General features: G+C 52.7%; 1 protein-coding gene across 1 annotated transcript in view; it reads right to left on the bottom strand.

The window, feature by feature from the left end:
* The window catches only part of LOC116958450 (phosphatidylserine decarboxylase proenzyme, mitochondrial-like), a gene marked incomplete at its 3' end in the record, with an annotated part of 55,549 nt that overhangs the window by 23,851 nt on the left and 17,111 nt on the right, over window positions 1–14,587 (bottom strand). The window contains exons 2-4 of the mRNA XM_032981050.2: window positions 11,318–11,371; window positions 5,591–5,816; window positions 3,532–3,777 (exon numbers count right to left, since the gene is read on the bottom strand). Of these exons, the coding sequence (XP_032836941.2) occupies window positions 3,532–3,777; window positions 5,591–5,816; window positions 11,318–11,371 (526 nt within the window). The remainder of the gene's footprint in view (window positions 1–3,531; window positions 3,778–5,590; window positions 5,817–11,317; window positions 11,372–14,587) is intronic.

Below are 14,587 nucleotides of genomic sequence, written 5' to 3' on the forward strand. Positions count from 1 at the left end.
GGTGGTGTCGGTGGGTGGTGTCGGTGGGTGGTGTTGGTGGGTGGTGTCGGTGGGTGGTGTCGGTGGGTGGTGTCGGTGGGTGGTGTCGGTGGGTGGTGTCGGTGGGTGGTGTCGGTGGGTGGTGTCGGTGGGTGTAGGTGGGTGGTGTCGGTGGGTGGGTGATGGTGGGTGGTGTTGGTGGGTGGTGTTGGTGGGTGGGTGTGGGTGGGTGTCGGTGGGTGGTGTCGGTGGGTGGTGTCGGTGGGTGGTGTCGGTGGGTGGTGTCGGTGGGTGGGTGTCGGTGGATGGGTGTTGGTGGGTGGGTGTTGGTGGGTGGTGTCGGTGGGTGGTGTTGGTGGGTGGTGTTGGTGGGTGGTGTTGGTGGGTGGGTGTCGGTGGGTGGTGTCGGTGGGTGGTGTCGGTGGGTGGGTGTCGGTGGGTGTTGGTGGGTGGTGTCGGTGGGTGGTGTCGGTGGGTGGTGTCGGTGGGTGGTGTTGGTGGGTGGTATTGGTGGGTGGTGTCGGTGGGTGGTGTCGGTGGGTGGCGTCGGTGGGTGGTGTTGGTGGGTGGTGTTGGTGGGTGGTGTCGGTGGGTGGTGTTGGTGGGTGGTGTCGGTGGGTGGTGTCGGTGGGTGGTGTCGGTGGGTGGTGTCGGTGGGTGGTGTTGGTGGGTGGTGTCGGTGGGTGGTGTCGGTGGGTGGTGTCGGTGGGTGGTGTCGGTGGGTGGTGTTGGTGGGTGGTGTCGGTGGGTGGTGTCGGTAGGTGGTGTTGGTGGGTGGTGTCGGTGGGTGTTGGTGGGTGGTGTCGGTGGGTGGTGTCGGTGGGTGGTGTCGGTGGGTGGTGTTGGTGGGTGGTGTTGGTGGGTGGTGTCGGTGGGTGGTGTCGGTGGGTGGTGTTGGTGGGTGGTGTCGGTGGGTGGTGTCGGTGGGTGTTGGTGGGTGGTGTTGGTGGGTGGTGTCGGTGGGTGGTGTCGGTGGGTGGTGTCGGTGGGTGGTGTTGGTGGGTGGTGTTGGTGGGTGGTGTTGGTGGGTGGTGTCGGTGGGTGGGTGTCGGTGGGTGGTGTTGGTGGGTGGTGTTGGTGGGTGGTGTCGGTGGGTGTTGGTGGGTGGTGTCGGTGGGTGGTGTCGGTGGGTGGTGTTGGTGGGTGGTGTCGGTGGGTGGTGTCGGTGGGTGGTGTCGGTGGGTGGTGTCGGTGGGTGGTGTTGGTGGGTGGTGTCGGTGGGTGGTGTTGGTGGGTGGGTTTCGGTGGGTGGTGTTGGTGGGTGGTGTCGGTGGGTGGGTGTTGGTGGGTGGTGTAGGTGGGTGGTGTTGGTGGGTGGTGTTGGTGGGTGGTGTCGGTGGGTGGTGTTGGTGGGTGGTGTCGGTGGGTGGTGTCGGTGGGTGGTGTCGGTGGGTGGTGTCGGTGGGTGGTGTCGGTGGGTGGTGTTGGTGGGTGGTGTCGGTGGGTGGTGTCGGTGGGTGGTGTCGGTGGGTGTAGGTGGGTGGTGTCGGTGGGTGGGTGATGGTGGGTGGTGTTGGTGGGTGGTGTTGGTGGGTGGGTGTGGGTGGGTGTCGGTGGGTGGTGTCGGTGGGTGGTGTCGGTGGGTGGTGTCGGTGGGTGGTGTCGGTGGGTGGGTGTCGGTGGATGGGTGTTGGTGGGTGGGTGTTGGTGGGTGGTGTCGGTGGGTGGTGTTGGTGGGTGGTGTTGGTGGGTGGTGTTGGTGGGTGGGTGTCGGTGGGTGGTGTCGGTGGGTGGTGTCGGTGGGTGGGTGTCGGTGGGTGTTGGTGGGTGGTGTCGGTGGGTGGTGTCGGTGGGTGGTGTCGGTCGGTGGTGTTGGTGGGTGGTGTTGGTGGGTGGTGTCGGTGGGTGGTGTCGGTGGGTGGTGTCGGTGGGTGGTGTTGGTGGGTGGTGTTGGTGGGTGGTGTCGGTGGGTGGTGTTGGTGGGTGGTGTCGGTGGGTGGTGTCGGTGGGTGGTGTCGGTGGGTGGTGTCGGTGGGTGGTGTCGGTGGGTGGTGTCGGTGGGTGGTGTTGGTGGGTGGTGTCGGTGGGTGGTGTCGGTGGGTGGTGTCGGTGGGTGGTGTCGGTGGGTGGTGTCGGTGGGTGGTGTCGGTGGGTGGTGTCGGTGGGTGGTGTCGGTGGGTGGTGTTGGTGGGTGGTGTCGGTGGGTGGTGTCGGTGGGTGGTGTCGGTGGGTGGTGTCGGTGGGTGGTGTCGGTGGGTGGTGTTGGTGGGTGGTGTCGGTGGGTGGTGTCGGTGGGTGGTGTCGGTGGGTGTAGGTGGGTGGTGTCGGTGGGTGGGTGATGGTGGGTGGTGTTGGTGGGTGGTGTTGGTGGGTGGGTGTGGGTGGGTGTCGGTGGGTGGTGTCGGTGGGTGGTGTCGGTGGGTGGTGTCGGTGGGTGGTGTCGGTGGGTGGTGTCGGTGGGTGGTGTCGGTGGGTGGGTTTCGGTGGGTGGTGTCGGTGGGTGGTGTCGGTGGGTGGTGTTGGTGGGTGGTGTCGGTGGGTGGTGTTGGTGGGTGGTGTCGGTGGGTGGTGTCGGTGGGTGGTGTCGGTGGGTGGTGTCGGTGGGTGGTGTCGGTGGGTGGTGTCGGTGGGTGGTGTCGGTGGGTGGTGTTGGTGGGTGGTGTCGGTGGGTGGTGTCGGTGGGTGGGTGTCGGTGGGTGGTGTTGGTGGGTGGTGTGGGTGGGTGCTGTGTTGAGCCTGCTTGTTCTGGTGCCCTTCGTGTTCTCCGCACGTGGGTGTTGGCGTGGACGAGAAGTGGCCACGGGAATCATGACACTGGGGGAGGGGGTCACTGGAGAACGGGGACACGGCGGGCAGACGCCCCACCAGGGCCACCAGGGCCACCAGGCCCACCAGGCCCACCAGGGCCACCAGGGCCACCAGGGCCACCAGGGCCACCTTCCAATCCCGCGGAACCCGTCCAGCGTTTCGCCTGGGGGATCGTCTCCGCCCCCGGTTGCCTTCCCTGGTCTCAGGGCTCCGGATCGCCCTCAGTACCTCCTCAGCGGATGGCAAAACCCCCCCGGGCAGGCCACTCACAGGGGGTGACTCTCCCCTGATCATGGTTAGAGTTGTGGCTCTACAAGTCAATTCGTTGATGGAATTAAAAGAGTGCCCCCTGTTAGCTCCCCTCCCCCCCCTCCCTCATAGCCCCTCCCCACTCGTAGCCCCTCCCCACTCTAAGCCCCTCCCCACTCATAGCCCCTCCCCCCTCATAGCCCCTCCCCCCTCATAGCCCATCCCCCCTCATAGCCCCTCCACACTCATAGCCCCTCCCCACTCTAAGCCCCTCCCCACTCTAAGCCCCTCCCCACTCTAAGCCCCTCCCCCCTCATAGCCCCTCTCCACTCATAACCCCTTCCCCTTCATAGCCCCTCCCCACTCACAGCCCCTCCCCACTCATAGCCCCTCCCCACTCTAAGCCCCTCCCCACTCATAACCCCTTCCCCTTCATAGCCCCTCCCCACTCACAGCCCCTCCCCACTCATAGCCCCTCCCCACTCATAACCCCTCCCCCACCCTCAGCCCCTCCCCCACCCTCAGCCCCTCCCCCACCCTCAGCCCCACCCCCACCAGCGAATGCCGCCTGCTGATTGGACGAGCCCCGGCTCGTAGGGGCCTGCGGAAGAGCTCCCCCAGGTTAGGGTAGCGCCGAAGGTCGCCCTCCTCGGCCTCGGCCATGTCAACGTGGAATGCCCACACGAAGAGGCCCAGCAGGGGCGCCCGCAGGCACGCGGGCAGCGCCAGGCCGTGGAGACGCCCCCAGGCACGCGACAGCAGCCTCGTGGGGACAGCCACAGCCAGCATGGACAGACACACCTGGGGGGAGGGGGGAGGGGGAACGGGGGGGGGTGGAGAGGGGGGTGGGGGAGAGGGGGGTGGGGGAGAGGGGGATGGGGGAGAGGGGGGTGGGGGAGAGGGGGGAGGGAGAGGGGGGGTGGAGAGGGGGGGTGGAGAGGGGGGAGGGAGAGGGGGGTGGGGGAAAGGGGGGAGGGAGAGGGGGGGTGGAGAGGGGGGGGTGGAGAGGGGGGAGAGGGAGGGGGGAGAGGGGGGAGAGGGAGGGGGGAGAGGGAGGGAGAGGGGGGTGGGGGAGAGGGGGGAGAAGGGGGTGGAGAGGGGGGGGTGGAGAGGAGGGTGGGGGAGAGGGGGGATCGGGGGGGTGGAGAGGGGGGAGAGGGGAGGGAGAGGGGAGGGAGAGGGGAGGGAGGGGGGAGGGAGAGGGGGGGTCAGGACCGCCCTTTCCTGAAACCGCATTGGGGCTCCGCAAGCCTCTCCTAAGCGTGCCTGGCAAGGCGATGTTAAATAATGCTTACACACTCACACTTACACACACACTCACACACAGTCGTAAGTGTTCGTAAGTGTGAGTGTTCGTAAGTGTGAGTGTTCGTAAGTGTGAGTGTTCGTAAGTGTGAGTTCGTAAGTGTGGAGTGTGCGTAAGTGAGAGTGTGTGTAAGTGTGAGTGTTCGTAAGTGAGAGTGTTCGTAAGTGAGAGTGTTCGTAAGTGTGAGCGTTCGTAATTGAGTGTGTGTAAGTGTGAGTGTTCGTACGTGTGAGTGTGTGTAAGTGTGAGTGTGTGTAAGTGTGAGTGTTCGTAAGTGTGAGTGTGTGTAAGTGTGAGTGTTCGTAAGTGTGAGTGTCCGTAAGTGAGAGTGTTCGTAAGTGTGGAGTGTTCGTAAGTGTGAGTGTTCGTAAGTGTGAGTGTGTGTAAGTGTGAGTGTTCGTAAGTGTGAGTGTCCGTAAGTGAGAGTGTTCGTAAGTGAGAGTGTTCGTAAGTGAGAGTGTTCGTAAGTGTGAGTGTTCATAAGTGTGAGTGTGTGCGTAAGTGTGAGTGTTCGTAAGTGTGGAATGTTCGTAAGTGTGGAGTGTGTGTAAGTGAGAGTGTTCGTAAGTGAGAGTGTTCGTAAGTGTGAGTGTTCGTAAGTGAGAGTGTTCGTAAGTGTGAGTGTTCGTAAGTGTGAGAGTGTTCGTAAGTGTGAGTGTGTGTAAGTGTGAGTGTGTGTAAGTGAGGGTGTTCGTAAGTGTGAGTGTTCGTAAGTGTGAGTGTGTGTAAGTGTGAGTGTGTATAAGTGTGAGTGTTCGTAAGTGTGAGTGTGTGTAAGTGTGAGTGTGTGTAAGTGAGAGTGTTCGTAAGTGTGAGTGTTCGTAAGTGTGAGTGTGTGTAAGTGTGAGTGTTCGTAAGTGTGAGTGTTCGTAAGTGTGAGTGTGTGTAAGTGTGAGTGTTCGTAAGTGTGAGTGTTCGTAAGTGTGAGTGTGTGTAAGTGTGAGTGTTCGTAAGTGTGAGTGTTCGTAAGTGTGAGTGGTGAGGGTGGCGTTGGTAGTAGGGTGGTGGTAGTGACGGTGATGTTGGTGATGGTGAAGGTGGTGGTGATGGTGGTAGTGATGGTGAGGGTGGTGGTGATGGTGAGGGTGGTGGTGATGGTGAGGGTGGTGGTGAGGGTGGTGGTGGTGATGGTAATGGTGAGGGTGGTGATAGTGGTGATTGTGATGGTGAGAGTGATGGTTAGGGTGGTGAGGGTGGTGAGGGTGATGGTGAGGGTGGTGAGGGTGGTGAGGGTGGTGATGGTGAGGGTGGTGATAGTGGTGAGGTTGGTGATGGTTTTGGTGAGGGTGGTGGTGAGGAGCTCCTCACGCTGTTGAAGCTTCTGTGGAGTGCCAGGACCCAGCAAAGTGCACGGAGTGGGAGGCTCAGACGCAGGGGATGGAGGCGGGGCCCTCCCCTGGCCCCGCCCTCGGCCCCGCCCCCGGCCCCGCCCCCGGCCTCTCCCCCCGCCCCTCCCCCCGCCCCACCCCCGGCCCCTCCCCCCACCGAGAGGCGCCAGAGACGACGACGCAGCGAGAGGCGTGGCAGAGACAGCCTGGGGGGGGGGGCATGGGGGTCACCGGGGGGTCACGGGGGGGGGGGTCACCGGGGGGTCAGGAGGGGTCATGGGGGGGTCATGGGTGGGTCATGGGTGGGTCATGGGGGGGGGGGGTCACGGGGGGGTCACGGGGGGGTCACCGGGGGGGGTCACCGGGGGGGGTCACGGGGGGGGTCACGGGGGGGGGTCACGGAGGGAGGTCACGGGGGGGTCACGGGGGGAGGTCACGGGGGGGCATTGGGGTCACGGGGGGAGGTCACGGGGGTCAAGGGGGGGTGAAGTGATAGGGGTAGAGGTCTTTGGTGAAGTGATAGAGGTCTATGGTAAAGTGATAGAGGTCTATGGTGAAGTGATAGGGGTCTATGGTGAAGTGATAGAGGTCTATGGTGAAGTGATAGGGGTAGAGGTCTATGGTAAAGTGATAGGGGTAGAGGTCTATGGTGAAGTGATAGAGGTCTATGGTGAAGTGATAGAGGTCTATGGTGAAGTGATAGAGGTCTATGGTAAAGTGATAGAGGTCTATGGTGAAGTGATAGAGGTCTATGGTGATGTGATAGAGGTCTATGGTAAAGTGATAGAGGTCTATGGTGAAGTGATAGAGGTCTATGGTGAAGTGATAGAGGTCTATGGTACAGTGATAGAGGTCTATGGTGAAGTGATAGAGGTCTATGGTGAAGTGATAGAGGTCTATGGTACAGTGATAGAGGTCTATGGTGAAGTGATAGAGGTCTATGGTAAAGTGATAGAGGTCTATGGTGAAGTGATAGGGTAGAGGTCTATGGTGAAGTGATAGAGGTCTATGGTGAAGTGATAGAGGTCTATGGTAAAGTGATAGAGGTCTATGGTAAAGTGATAGAGGTCTATGGTGAAGTGATAGGGGTAGAGGTCTATGGTGAAGTGATGGGGTAGAGGTCTATGGTAAAGTGATAGAGGTCTATGGTAAAGTGATAGAGGTTTATGGTGAAGTGATAGAGGACTATGGTAAAGTGATAGGGGTAGAGGTCTATGGTGAAGTGATAGAGGTCTATGGTGAAGTGATAGAGGTCTATGGTGAAGTGATAGAGGTCTATGGTGAAGTGATAGAGGTCTATGGTAAAGTGATAGAGGTCTATGGTGAAGTGATAGAGGTCTATGGTGAAGTGATAGAGGTCTATGGTGGAGTGATAGAGGTCTTTGGTGAAGTGATAGAGGTCTATGGTGAAGTGATAGGGTAGAGGTCTATGGTAAAGTGATAGAGGTCTATGGTGAAGTGATAGGGGTCTATGGTGAAGTGATAGAGGTCTATGGTGAAGTGATAGGGGTAGAGGTCTATGGTAAAGTGATAGGGGTAGAGGTCTATGGTGAAGTGATAGAGGTCTATGGTAAAGTGATAGAGGTCTATGGTGAAGTGATAGAGGTCTATGGTGAAGTGATAGAGGTCTATGGTAAAGTGATAGAGGTCTATGGTGAAGTGATAGAGGTCTATGGTGATGTGATAGAGGTCTATGGTAAAGTGATAGAGGTCTATGGTGAAGTGATAGAGGTCTATGGTGAAGTGATAGAGGTCTATGGTACAGTGATAGAGGTCTATGGTGAAGTGATAGAGGTCTATGGTGAAGTGATAGAGGTCTATGGTACAGTGATAGAGGTCTATGGTGAAGTGATAGAGGTCTATGGTAAAGTGATAGAGGTCTATGGTGAAGTGATAGGGTAGAGGTCTATGGTGAAGTGATAGAGGTCTATGGTGAAGTGATAGAGGTCTATGGTAAAGTGATAGAGGTCTATGGTAAAGTGATAGAGGTCTATGGTGAAGTGATAGGGGTAGAGGTCTATGGTGAAGTGATGGGGTAGAGGTCTATGGTAAAGTGATAGAGGTCTATGGTAAAGTGATAGAGGTTTATGGTGAAGTGATAGAGGACTATGGTAAAGTGATAGGGGTAGAGGTCTATGGTGAAGTGATAGAGGTCTATGGTGAAGTGATAGAGGTCTATGGTGAAGTGATAGAGGTCTATGGTGAAGTGATAGAGGTCTATGGTAAAGTGATAGAGGTCTATGGTGAAGTGATAGAGGTCTATGGTGAAGTGATAGAGGTCTATGGTGGAGTGATAGAGGTCTTTGGTGAAGTGATAGAGGTCTATGGTGAAGTGATAGAGGTCTATGGTGAAGTGATAGAGGTCTATGGTGAAGTGATAGAGGTCTATGGTAAAGTGATAGAGGTCTATGGTAAAGTGATAGAGGTTTATGGTGAAGTGATAGGGGTAGAGGTCTATGGTGAAGTGATAGAGGTCTATGGTAAAGTGATAGGGGTAGAGGTCTATGGTAAAGTGATAGGGGTAGAGGTCTATGGTGAAGTGATAGAGGTCTATGGTAAAGTGATAGGGGTAGAGGTCTATGGTAAAGTGATAGGGGTAGAGGTCTATGGTGAAGTGATAGAGGTCTATGGTAAAGTGATAGAGGTCTATGGTGAAGTGATAGAGGTCTATGGTGAAGTGATAGAGGTCTATGGTACAGTGATAGAGGTCTATGGTGAAGTGATAGAGGTCTATGGTGAAGTGATAGAGGTCTATGGTACAGTGATAGAGGTCTATGGTGAAGTGATAGAGGTCTATGGTAAAGTGATAGAGGTCTATGGTGAAGTGATAGGGTAGAGGTCTATGGTGAAGTGATAGAGGTCTATGGTGAAGTGATAGAGGTCTATGGTGAAGTGATAGAGGTCTATGGTAAAGTGATAGAGGTTTATGGTGAAGTGATAGAGGACTATGGTAAAGTGATAGGGGTAGAGGTCTATGGTGAAGTGATAGAGGTCTATGGTGAAGTGATAGAGGTCTATGGTGAAGTGATAGAGGTCTATGGTGAAGTGATAGAGGTCTATGGTAAAGTGATAGAGGTCTATGGTGAAGTGATAGAGGTCTATGGTGAAGTGATAGAGGTCTATGGTGGAGTGATAGAGGTCTTTGGTGAAGTGATAGAGGTCTATGGTGAAGTGATAGAGGTCTATGGTGAAGTGATAGAGGTCTATGGTGAAGTGATAGAGGTCTATGGTAAAGTGATAGAGGTCTATGGTAAAGTGATAGAGGTTTATGGTGAAGTGATAGGGGTAGAGGTCTATGGTGAAGTGATAGGGGTAGAGGTCTATGGTGAAGTGATAGAGGTCTATGGTAAAGTGATAGGGGTAGAGGTCTATGGTAAAGTGATAGGGGTAGAGGTCTATGGTGAAGTGATAGAGGTCTATGGTAAAGTGATAGAGGTCTATGGTGAAGTGATAGAGGTCTATGGTGAAGTGATAGAGGTCTATGGTACAGTGATAGAGGTCTATGGTGAAGTGATAGAGGTCTATGGTGAAGTGATAGAGGTCTATGGTACAGTGATAGAGGTCTATGGTGAAGTGATAGAGGTCTATGGTAAAGTGATAGAGGTCTATGGTGAAGTGATAGGGTAGAGGTCTATGGTGAAGTGATAGAGGTCTATGGTGAAGTGATAGGGGTAGAGGTCTATGGTAAAGTGATAGGGGTAGAGGTCTATGGTGAAGTGATAGAGGTCTATGGTAAAGTGATAGGGGTAGAGGTCTATGGTAAAGTGATAGGGGTAGAGGTCTATGGTGAAGTGATAGAGGTCTATGGTAAAGTGATAGAGGTCTATGGTGAAGTGATAGAGGTCTATGGTGAAGTGATAGAGGTCTATGGTACAGTGATAGAGGTCTATGGTGAAGTGATAGAGGTCTATGGTGAAGTGATAGAGGTCTATGGTACAGTGATAGAGGTCTATGGTGAAGTGATAGAGGTCTATGGTGAAGTGATAGGGTAGAGGTCTATGGTGAAGTGATAGAGGTCTATGGTGAAGTGATAGAGGTCTATGGTAAAGTGATAGAGGTCTATGGTAAAGTGATAGAGGTCTATGGTGAAGTGATAGGGGTAGAGGTCTATGGTGAAGTGATGGGGTAGAGGTCTATGGTAAAGTGATAGAGGTCTATGGTAAAGTGATAGAGGTTTATGGTGAAGTGATAGAGGACTATGGTAAAGTGATAGGGGTAGAGGTCTATGGTGAAGTGATAGAGGTCTATGGTGAAGTGATAGAGGTCTATGGTGAAGTGATAGAGGTCTATGGTAAAGTGATAGAGGTCTATGGTGAAGTGATAGAGGTCTATGGTGAAGTGATAGAGGTCTATGGTGGAGTGATAGAGGTCTTTGGTGAAGTGATAGAGGTCTATGGTGAAGTGATAGAGGTCTATGGTGAAGTGATAGAGGTCTATGGTGAAGTGATAGAGGTCTATGGTGAAGTGGTAGGGGTAGAGGTCTATGGTGAAGTGATAGAGGTCTATGGTGAAGTGATAGAGGTCTATGGTGAAGTGATAGGGGTAGAGGTCTATGGTGAAGTGATAGGGGTCTATGGTGAAGTGATAGGGCCTATGGTGAAGTGATAGAGGTCTATGGTGAAGTGATAGGGGTCTATGGTGAAGTGATAGGGGTCTATGGTGAAGTGATAGGGCCTATGGTGAAGTGATAGAGGTCTATGGTGAAGTGATAGGGGTCTATGGTGAAGTGATAGAGGTCTATGGTAAAGTGATAGAGGTCTATGGCAAAGTGATAGAGGTCTATGGTAAAGTGATAGAGGTCTATGGTAAAGTGATAGAGGTCTATGGTAAGGTGACAGAGGTCTATGGTAAAGTGATAGAGGTCTATGGTAAAGTGATAGGGGTCTATGCTGAAGTGATAGAGGTCTATGGTGAAGTGATAGAGGTCTATGGTAAAGTGATAGGGGTCTATGGTAAAGTGATAGAGGTCTATGGTGAAGTGATAGAGGTCTATGGTGAAGTGATAGGGGTAGAGGTCTATGGTAAAGTGATAGAGGTCTATGGTGAAGTGATAGAGGTCTATGGTAAAGTGATAGAGGTCTATGGTAAAGTGATAGAGGTCTATGGTAAAGTGATAGGGGTCTATGGTGAAGTGAGAGAGGTCTATGGTGAAGTGATAGAGGTCTATGGTGAAGGATAGAGGTCTATGGTGAAGTGATAGAGGTCTATGGTAAAGTGATAGAGGTCTATGGTGAAGTGATAGAGGTCTATGGTGAAGTGAGAGAGGTCTATGGTGAAGTGACAGAGGTCTATGGTGAAGTGATAGAGGTCTATGGTAAAGTGATAGGGGTAGAGGTCTATGGTGAAGTGATAGAGGTCTATAGTGAAGTGATAGAGGTCTATGGTGAAGTGATAGAGGTCTATGGTAAAGTGATAGAGGTCTATGGTGAAGTGATAGGGGTAGAGGTCTATGGTGAAGTGATAGAGGTCTATGGTGAAGTGATAGAGGTCTATGGTGAAGTGATAGGGGTCTATGGTGAAGTGATAGAGGTCTATGGTAAAGTGATAGAGGTATATGGTAAAGTGATAGAGGTCTATGGTGAAGTGATAGGGGTAGAGGTCTATGGTAGAGTGATAGAGGTCTATGGTGAAGTGATAGAGGTCTATGGTAGAGTGATAGAGGTCTATGGTGAAGTGATAGGGGTAGAGGTCTATGGTGAAGTTTTACCACTGCCGACTGCCCGTGATGGGTTTCTCATTAGGACTTGCACGGCACATTTCCCTGCAGACACACAGAGACCCATAGACTCATCATAGAGACCCATAGACTCATCATAGAGACACATAGACTCATCATAGAGACCCACAGACCCATAGACTCATCATAGAGACCCATAGACTCATCATAGAGACCCACAGACTCATCATAGAGACCCACAGACCCATAGACTCATCATAGAGACCCATCGACTCATCATAGAGACCTACAGACTCATCATAGAGACCCACAGACTCATCATAGAGACCCACAGACTCACCATAGAGACCCACAGACTCATCATAGAGACCCACAGACTCATCATAGAGAACCATAGACTCACCACACAGAGACCCATAGACTCATCATAGAGACCCATAGACTCATCTTATAGACCCATAGACTCACCACAGAGACCCATAGACTCACCACAGAGACCCATAGACTAATCATAGAGATCCATAGACTCACCACCAAACAGAGACCCATAGACTAATCATAGAGACCCATAGACTCACCACCACACAGAGACCCACAGACTCATCATAGAGACCCATAGACTCATCATAGAGACCCACAGAATCATCACCAAACGGAGACCCACAGACTCATCATAGAGACCCATAGACTCATCATAGCCACCTATAGACTCATCATAGAGACCCAAACACTCATCACCACATAGAGACCCACAGACTCATCATAGAGACCCACAGACCCATAGACTCATCATAGAGACCCATAGACTCATCATAGCGACCTATAGACTCATCATAGAGACCCAAAGACTCACCACCACACAGAGACCCATAGACTCAACATAGAGACCCACAGACTCATCATAGAGACCCATAGACTCATCATAGCGACCCACAGACTCATCATAGATACCCATAGACTCATCATAGAGACCCATAGACTCACCACCACGCAGATACCTACAGACTCACAGACTCAATCACTCACACACACACAGACACGCACACAAACTCACAGACAGACACACAGACACACACAAACTCACAGACAGACACACAGACACACACAAACTCAGAGACACACACACAGACACACACACATACACACACAGACACACAGACACACACAGACACACCGACACACACAGACAGACACAGACACACAGACACACAGACAAACACACAGACACACACACAGACACACACACACACAGGCACACACACAGACACACACACAGACACACACACAGACACACACACACAGACACACACACAGACACACACACACAGGCACACACACAGACACACACACAGACACACACACACATAGACACACACACACAGACACACACAAAGACACACACACAGAGACACACCGACACACACAGACAAACACACACACAGACACACACACACAGACACACCGAAACACACAGTCAAACACACACAGACACACCGACACACACACATACACAGACACACACAGACACACACACACACAGACACACACACACAGACAGACACACACACAGAGACACCGACACACACAGACAAACACACATACACAGACACACACACAGACACACAGACACACACACAGACAAACACACAGCCACAGACACACAGACACACCAACACACACAGACACACACACACAGACACACACACAGACACACACACACCGACACACACAGACAAACACACCGACACACACAGACAAACACACACACATACACACACAGACACAGACACACAGACACACACACAGACACACAGACACACACACAGACACACAGACACACACACACAGACACACACACAGACACACAGACACACACACACAGACACACACACACACCGACACACACAGACAAACACACCGACACACGCAGACAAACACACAGACACACACAGACACACACACAGACACACACACATACACAGACACACAGACAAACACACAAACACACCCACACACACACAGACACACACAAACACACACCGACACACACACACACAGACATACACACACAGACAAACACACCGACACACATAGACACACACAGACACATACAGACACACAGACACACACAGACACACACACAGACAAACACACAGACACATACACACACAGACAAACACACACAGACACACACACACAGACACACAGACAAACACACACAGACAGACACAGACACACACACAGACAAACACACCGACACACACACACAGACAGACACAGACAAACACACAGACACATACACACACAGACAAACACACAGACACATACACACACACACAAACACACAGACACACACAAACACACACAGACACACCAACACACACAGACACACACACAGACAAACACACAGACACATACACACACAGACAAACACACACAGACACACACGGACACATACACACACACAGACAAACACACAGACAAACACACAGACAAACACACACAGACACACACACAAACACACACACAGACAAACACACACACACAGACACACACACGGACACATACACACACACAAACACACAGACACACACAGACAGACAGCCAGACACAGACAAACACATAGAAACATACACACACACAAACACACAGACACACACACACAAACACACAGACACACACACACAGACAAACACACCGACACACACACACAAACACACACAGACACACCCACAGACAGACAGACACAGACAAACACACAGACACATACACACACAGACAAACACACAGACACAAACACACACACACAAACACACAGACACACACACACACAGACACACACAGACAGACACAGACAAACACACCGACAAACACACACAGACACACACACAGACAAACACACACACACAGACACACACACAGACACACACAGACAGACACAGACAAACACACAGACACACACAGACAAACACACACAGACACACACACAAACACACACACAAACACACACACAGACACACACAGACACACACACAGACAAACACACACACAGACACACACACAGACAAACACACAGACACACACACACAGACAAACACAAACACACAGACAAACACACAGACACAGACACACACAGGCACACACACAGACACACACACAGACAAACACACACACACACACAGACACACACACAGACAAACACACACACACAGACACACACACAGACAAACAAACACACACAGACACACACACAGACAAACACACAGACACACACACACAAACACACACTCACAGACACAG

The sequence above is a fragment of the Petromyzon marinus genome, assembly GCF_048934315.1.
Source record: "Petromyzon marinus isolate PM22_M1 ecotype Great Lakes invasive population chromosome 77 unlocalized genomic scaffold, UKy_Petmar_22M1.pri1.0 chr77_unloc.2, whole genome shotgun sequence".
Classification (NCBI taxonomy): Eukaryota; Metazoa; Chordata; class Hyperoartia; order Petromyzontiformes; family Petromyzontidae; genus Petromyzon; species Petromyzon marinus.